The sequence below is a fragment of the Temnothorax nylanderi genome, unplaced genomic scaffold (assembly GCF_030848795.1).
Source record: "Temnothorax nylanderi isolate EJ_2023f unplaced genomic scaffold, tnyl_v1.0 TNYL_tig0120_pilon, whole genome shotgun sequence".
NCBI lineage: Eukaryota > Metazoa > Arthropoda > Insecta > Hymenoptera > Formicidae > Temnothorax > Temnothorax nylanderi.
The window spans coordinates 21,574-30,079 of NW_027249182.1; the positions used below are offsets into that span (position 1 = coordinate 21,574).

The 8,506-nt window shown below is 33.1% G+C and overlaps 1 protein-coding gene across 1 annotated transcript; it reads left to right on the top strand.

The window, feature by feature from the left end:
* The first annotated feature begins 230 nt into the window (after window positions 1–230).
* LOC139776448 (lysosomal aspartic protease-like) lies at window positions 231–7,810 on the top strand. Its single transcript, XM_071713088.1, has 8 exons — window positions 231–1,039; window positions 5,397–5,629; window positions 6,125–6,243; window positions 6,385–6,605; window positions 6,724–6,846; window positions 6,928–7,060; window positions 7,180–7,272; window positions 7,347–7,810. Exons 1-8 carry the CDS (start codon window positions 975–977, stop codon window positions 7,503–7,505), a joined length of 1,146 nt encoding a protein of 381 aa, XP_071569189.1. The 5' UTR covers window positions 231–974; the 3' UTR covers window positions 7,506–7,810.
* The last annotated feature ends 696 nt before the right edge of the window (window positions 7,811–8,506 follow it).

Genomic DNA, 8,506 nt, shown 5'->3' on the forward strand with positions numbered 1-8,506 from the left:
ATATCGTATAACATTTTGCCTGTATAAGAGACCGCATTTATAATTAACATACAGTTTTCTATATTTCTTATGCTCACACAAATGTATACACATAAATCTCTTGTTCATTAATAATAATTATATAAAATTGTGGACTCAGTGATACCAAATTGTCGATACCAACATTATTACGTCATATGTATTATAATTAGTTGTTGTAATATCGAGAAAACTGGTTTAGGTATCTCACTATCGTTAATATTATAAATTAACTTTTTGAAAATGTTACTATTAAAAACTTGCGTACTGTACTAATTATCAAGATAATTATCGAGTGATTTTGAAACATGTGTAACAACGATAATATTTTCTGGCAATATACGTTTGCAAAAATTTTATATGATTACAAGCCAATGTCTCTACTCTAATAATAAAAGAAAATATCACACTATATAAATAATGGTAACTAAACATCTTGTGTTATACAATTTACGTTGCATTTTATTATATTTTTGCAAGAGTTAATCTGTAAAAGAAAGGCTTCGAGTAAATCCTATGTAAAATTAATTTTTTAATTCCAAGCTAACATTTTCGGGATTTTACCGCTTATTTCCAGCTATCTGTTTTTTTAAATACTTTTTTTGATCATTTTATTCGTAGATCTGGGGTTAGATTGACCAACTATTAATTCCAATATGAAGGATATAGTGACGCAAGTGTATCCAGATTAAATTAGTGAAAAAGAGCTATTGGGCTGTTAGAAGCTTAATGTTTATAGAACTTTTAAACCTCTTTATCCGCTTTACCGCCCTCCTTTTCACCTTCTTATAAAGACAAGAACGTAAACACGTACTTGTATATAAGCAGCGTTCGGAACGATAGTGATCGACTACACTCTCTCTATTGCGCGTATCGGTTGTGGGGTCAATCGATAGGAAATGACAATAAAATCTTCTTAACTTTTGTAACTTTTATCGCCAAGAAATTCAAGAAATATGTATCGACTCTTCGTGGCCATCGTGGTACTCAACTGCGTATTAATCAATGCGAAGTTACATAGGTGAGAACATATTATGTACAAACCTTGCACATTTATATCGACGTCCGCGTGATAAATACTGTATAGAGATCGCGCTTTCAACTTCTTGGAATCGACGCAGAATTGGCGATAAATACTTCAATAAATACGATAATTGTACACCAAATATGTAGGAAAAACGCATTTTTAAAGTCCCAATAAAGTGAGCAGACTAAGAGATGCTTTAATGATCTTTTTGAAGATCTTATCTTAAGTGAGATCAGCGTTGTGTACAGAGCAATTTGCATTTAAAGTACTTAAATTACATTCTAATGCGTAAATATATAAATGCAGGTAACATTTAATTCTTAATACCAAAATGTAGCTTTAATAGTTTTTAAATAAGAAGTGCTTGAAAATGATCAAATAAATTATCCAAAATTCATAATTATGTTGTATTATATTTGTACATTCTTGTTTATATAATATTTAAAAAAAAAATACGTGAAATTATTTAATACTGCGCCAATTACAAAGAGAGAATATATATATATATATATATATATATATATACCTTAACAAAATTATTTTTATATCACGAAATTGCGTTACCAAACTCAATCTAAGTGATATATACCTTAACAAAATTATATCACAAAATTGTTTTACCTAACTCAACCTAAGTGATATGTTATTTCAAAAAAATATATGAAATCTTTAAATTACGCCAACTACAAAGAGAATATATATATTGCTTTGAAAAATAATTGTAGTGCAACTACTCTTAAAAAATAAAACAAAATTGTGTTACCTAACTCAACCCAAGTGGTATGTATCTTTGTATTCCTGAGGATCTTTCTATCAACCCAAGTGGTAGTAGTTTTAATTCTCCTTGATAAAATTATAATATTACAAAGAATCATTTAATCATTTTAATCACAAAGAATTAAAGAGGTAACATTATAAAATAAAAATATTTAATTAAAATAAAATAAATAAATTTTTCTTGTAAAAAACTTGGCGCTGCTTTTTTAAAGTCTATCCAGACAAATTTGCATCGCGCATAAACATAAGCGTAAGAAATTGATTGGTTCATATATATGTGCAAAAGGAAATAGACCAATCCATCTCTTTATGCATATGCTTATGCACCTATGCAAGTTTGTCTAGATTAATCTTAAAAAAGCAGCGCCAAGTTTTTTACAAGAAAAATTTATTTATTTTATTTTAATTAAATATTTTTATTTTATAATGTTACCTCTTTAATTCTTTGTGATTAAAATGATTAAATGATTCTTTGTAATATTATAATTTTATCAAGGAGAATTAAAACTACTACCACTTGGGTTGATAGAAAGATCCTCAGGAATACAAAGATACATACCACTTGGGTTGAGTTAGGTAACACAATTTTGTTTTATTTTTTAAGAGTAGTTGCACTACAATTATTTTTCAAAGCAATATATATATTCTCTTTGTAGTTGGCGTAATTTAAAGATTTCATATATTTTTTTGAAATAACATATCACTTAGGTTGAGTTAGGTAAAACAATTTTGTGATATAATTTTGTTAAGGTATATATCACTTAGATTGAGTTTGGTAACGCAATTTCGTGATATAAAAATAATTTTGTTAAGGTATATATATATATATATATATATATTCTCTCTTTGTAATTGGCGCAGTATTAAATAATTTCACGTATTTTTTTTTTAAATAGATACCACTTGTTATTTAGGTTTTTTCGAGGTAGATATCACTTGGATTGAATAAAATAACAATTTTATAATTTAATAATTTTGTGAGACAATTTTTGTGAGACAATTTTGTGAGACAATTTTTGTGAGACAATTTTGTGAGATAATTTTTCGATTGAATTTACAAAATACATTGCGTGTACTTGGCACTTTTTTTTACCTTTTTTAAAAAAGGTAATTTTGTACTGATATCACCTATTTTGTAGTGTTAAGCAAGGATCTGCAAAACATTTTTATTTTTTATTTTTTAATTATTCACAAAATTAGCAATAACAACAAATACATAAAAATTAATAATATTTAAGTAAAAGTAAATTATACATTTCTCACAAAAATTGAAGGAACACTAAATTTATCTTTAAAAATAGGCAAAACTCGAGCAGCGGTAACTTTGTTAAAAATGAATAAAATTTAAATTTCAAGCTTAAAACCTCTACTTTCGAAAGGTTACTATTATTCGTCCAATTTTTATTATGTCTAGACATAATTTTAATTCAGCGGATTTTTATTATGTCATGACATAATTTTAATTCTGCCGCTAGGGAATTTTTAAGTCGATTCTTATGAATCAAGCTTGAATTTGATGTCTAGGTGTCCCAGGTTGCCGATAACGAAGTCCACATAGTGCGCTCCATAGTTTTCGGTGTCCAGGTGTATTAATACCTTGAATTCGATGTCCACGTGTTCCAGGTTGCCGATGACGGGTTCCAGATAGTGCGCTCCATAGTTTTCGGTGTCCAGGTGTAATAATACGTTGAATTCGATGTCTAGGTGTCCCACGTTGCCGATGACGAGGTCCACATAGTGCGCTCCGTAGTTTTCGGTGTCTACGTGTATTAATACCTTGAATTCGATATCTACGTGTCCTACATTTAGATTTAAAGTTATTAATACACCTAGACACCAAAAACTACAAAGCGCACTATGTGAACCTCATCATCGGCAACCTGGGACACGTAGACATCGAATTCGAGGTATTATTACACCTAGACACCGAAAATTACGGAGCGCGCTATCTGGACCTCGTCATCAGCAACCTGGGACACCTAGACATCAATTTCAAGGTATTAATACACGTAGACACCGAAAACTACGGAGCGTACTATGTGGACCTCGTCATCGGCAACCTGGGACACCTAGACATCGAATTCAAGGTATTAATACACGTAGACACCGAAAACTACGGAGCTCACTATCTAGACATCGTCATCGGCAACCTGGGACACCTAGACATCGCATTCAACGTATTATTACACCTGGACACCGAAAACTACGAAGCGCACTATGTGGACCTTGTCATCGGCAACCTGGGACACCTAGACATCGAATTCAACGTACGATTACACCTGGACACCGAAAACTATGAAGCGCACTATCTGGATCCCGTCATCGGCAACCTGGGACACGTGGACATCAAATTCAAAGTATTAATACACGTAGACACCGAAAACTACGGAGCGTACTATGTGGACCTCGTCATCGGCAACCTGGGACACCTAGACATCGAATTCAAGGTATTAATACACGTAGACACCGAAAACTACGGAGCTCACTATCTAGACATCGTCATCGGCAACCTGGGACACCTAGACATCGAATTCAAGGTATTAATACACGTAGACACCGAAAACTACGGAGCGCACTATGTGGACCTCGTCATCGGCAACCTGGAACACCTAGACATCGAATTCAACGTACGATTACACCTGGACACCGAAAACTATGAAACGCACTATCTGGATCCCGCAATCGGCAACCTGGGACACGTGGACATCAAATTCAAAGTATTAATACACGTAAACACCGAATACTACGGAGCGCACTATGTGGACCTCGTCATCGGCAACCTGGGACACGTAGACATCGAATTCAACGTATTATTACACCTGGACACCGAAAACTATGAAGCGCACTATCTGGACCTCGTCATCGGCTACCTAGGATACCTAGACATCGAATTCAAGCTTGATTCATAAGAATCGACTTAAAAATTCCCTAGCGGCACTTTCTGCCAAGCGTAGGGTTCCTTCTTTTCCGGCAGCGGTGGTAATACGATGTAAGGATACGAAATCTCTCCAGATAAACATGAAGCAATTGACTCAATATGTATTATATATATATACCTAATTTACCTAAATAGAAATATTTCTCCTGACCGATAAGTCTATCGACCTAATTTAATTTACCTACTAGATCGATCGAAATACGCGCGCGATATCGAAACTGGCGATACCTGCGCCGCCAGTGTCGAAAAAGTGAAAGCGACATTTCTCTGTTATCTGTTTGTTACATGTATGTTATAATATATTGAATTGAGAGCGTTGACGTAGACGTATCTTAATAAAAAATTTTCACATTTGGACTTTGCGTCACAATATCTCCGCTCGTAGGGCACGTAGCGGAAAATATTATAGGAGATACCCCCCCAAAGTCGACCCCAAGCTATCGATCAAGCCTACTTAGAACTTGATCCGTTCACTCGTTATCGAGATCTCAACATCTTGGGTACTCGCAACCCGTCGCGTCGCGTAAAAGAGTCACGGTCGGTCTCGCTCCGCGTGTACTTGGCACGAGACACTACCGTGTCTCTTGATACATATATGCGTATAACATAATGGAATGTTCTTTATGTTGTTTCAAGAATTCCGTTATACAGGACATACACTGTTGGAAAATCTTCGACGGACAATAATATGATACAGCTCCGTTTGGCTACGGTTACTGTACCTCTGACTAATTATGAGAATGTTCAATACTATGGTATTATCGAAATTGGAACTCCACCGCAGATGTTTAGAATACTTTTCGACACTGGTTCTTCAGATCTCTGGGTGCCATCCAAAAACTGCATCCTGCTTAGCCAACCTGCTTGCTGTAAGTATATCATAACATCGCTATCTCTTCGATATTCTATTATTTATACATGTACATTTGTATTAAAAAATATTATTGTTTCAAGTATTAAAATAATCTTAATTATTTTTTTCTCGTTTAATGATTGATATCAAGTAAAAATATAAGAATAATGCTGTAGATTTGTGTCTTTTCCATTTGCATTTTAAGTAAAGTTATAAAATCTTTAATGCAACTGTTTCAAAAGTGAAACGTGGTAAAGTAAATATTGTGTAGCTAAGGTCCACAATTATATACTCTCTTACTTATATTATTTATCATTTACTTTAAAAATACAAATAATTTTTCATACAAAACAGCTCACGTGTTAAACCAAAGATATAAACATAAATACATTTGATGATTTAAACTACTGTTAGTTATATATTTAGAATATTTAGATCAATAAGGGAAAATTTTTATATTTCTAGACTTTTCAATATTAACTGATTTAATTATATTTATTACTTTTTGCAGTGAAACATAATAAGTATGATAATACAAAGTCCACCACATATATATCACAGAATGATTCATTTGTTCTTAATTACCAAGATGGCTGTGTGTTTGGGTCCTTGTCTACTGATGTAGTAATCGTAAGTCATCGTCAAGTAAATGGTCCGACTTAATTCTAATTATAGTCATAATCTATGAAAGTTTTCTAAGGAACACATGTTGCTATTATTCTCCGAAAGAAACATACGCGATTATATTTTATTAATATCAACATTTCGTAGGTTGCTGGCCTTAAGGTTGTATTCCAAACATTCGGAGAAACGACAGACTATTCGGATACAAGATCCCTCTCCAATTCAAAATTCGACGGTGTCTTGGGGATGGGTTACCCCTCGTTAACTGGCTTTAAAGAGATTTCTGGCTTTAACAACCTACCTGTCTTTAACAACCTACTCGAACAACACAAGGAGTTCCGACACGTTTTTAGTTTCTATCTAAATCGGTATATATCTCTCCGTATGTCTCACGTGTGTTTAAAACTATTTTTTAAATTATATACTTTGTCTTTCCATGCAATGCAAAATGCAAATGTACAATACAAAATTATACAACCTGTACAGAGATTTCTCGTCCGTGATGGGTGGTGAACTGATACTGGGTGGCTCCAATTCCGCTCATTACGAGGGCGAGTTTACATATGTTAATGTTACTCAAAAAGCATACTGGCAATTTACCATGGATAAGTACGTAGTTCTTTCTAAATTATACGTATGGCAATCACGGACCATATGTCAACTATTTGATATTGCTATCGCACTATATAGGGTTCAAATAAACGATAATAACTTATGCGCGAACGGCTGTCAAACTATTGTCGACACGGGCACCACCAAGATAGCTGGACCACCGTTGGATATCGCAGTTATTAACAGAGAGATCGGTGTTAATGATGGAACAGTAAATAATAGTCCCTTTTCGTTAATGGCAGCTTTCACAATTATCTTAAATAAATTATTGAAATAAATTAATAAATGTTTGATAAGTTACGGATTACTAACATTAATCTTCGTTTCAAGGTGGACTGCAACGAGATTTTTAATTTGCCAGATATCAATTTCGTTCTAGGCGGTAAGACGTTCAAACTCACTGGTGAAGATTATATTTTTAAGGTAAAGAATATTGCTATATAAAGATTTAAATTGTTCCAGAATAGAAATATCATGCCATGTTTAATATTTCGTAGTTCATAGAAAACGGTATCCCAAAGTGCATATCCGGCTTCATTGATCATTTTAAGACTAACGATGGTGTGGAGTGGATTTTGGGCGATGTATTTATTTGTCGGTACTATACTGAGTTTGACATGGAGAAAGACCGAATAGGATTCGCCTCTGTAAAATAAATATTGATTGCCTTCTCATGAAGTTATCATTAAATATTAGAAAATTTAAATGACAATTAATCAACAAATAAGTCAAAGTTTTTTAGAATATCGACTCGCATGTGCCTATTGGCCTGTAATTTTTATTTGTTATTATTTATGTTATGTTGTTAAATGAATACGTATGTGAAAATTGGAACAAAGATATGCGATATTATTTCTACCAACGATTTGGTACTTGTTCTTTCAGCAACTATCGAATTGTTAGATATTGTGAATACAACTTGTAAATCTATTAAAATAAAATATATATTTTTTACACTGTATATTGATCTCATATATCGACCCTTCAATTTTATTTGAATATAGTATCCCGAAAAGTATTATTTCGTATATTATAAATTTTCTGCTTAAATACAAATACAAGATATCGTATAAAATTCTGCCTATATGAGTATTGCATACCGCATTTATATTTAATATTGTGTTTTTCTATATTATTTATATACACACAAACGTATAGGTACACGTAAATCTTTTGCTTATTAATAAATAATTATTGTTTGGTGCTTACCGAGGTTTTTCTCCATCCGAATATAAGGTGCAGGCAGAACCAGCGGGAACACCGTCGGTAGTTGCAAGTGGTATGGGAGGGGGGGCGTATGTGTATTATACATATTTAGTGAATTCGATAAAAATTGACAGAATAAGTAAGCCGATGTTTAATTGAAAAAAATCGAAATTACGGTGAAAGTGGCTAGTTTTACTCTGTAAACGGTGTCAGTCTCTGATTTGCATTAGCGTGAATAGTTAAACCTCTCAGAGCGCCAGGTTTCCTTTCGTAGCTGTTAAAGAGACATATAAAGTATTGGTCGATTACTTTTCGCTTTTCAGATAGTTTTAATCCTAGCTCGCTACACTCCGGTTCAGTGTGGACCGCTGAACGTTTTTCGGTTTTCCAATTTTTACATAATTTTTTAGTTTCTTTATAATAAGTTCAGTTTAAATTCAAATCATTTTCT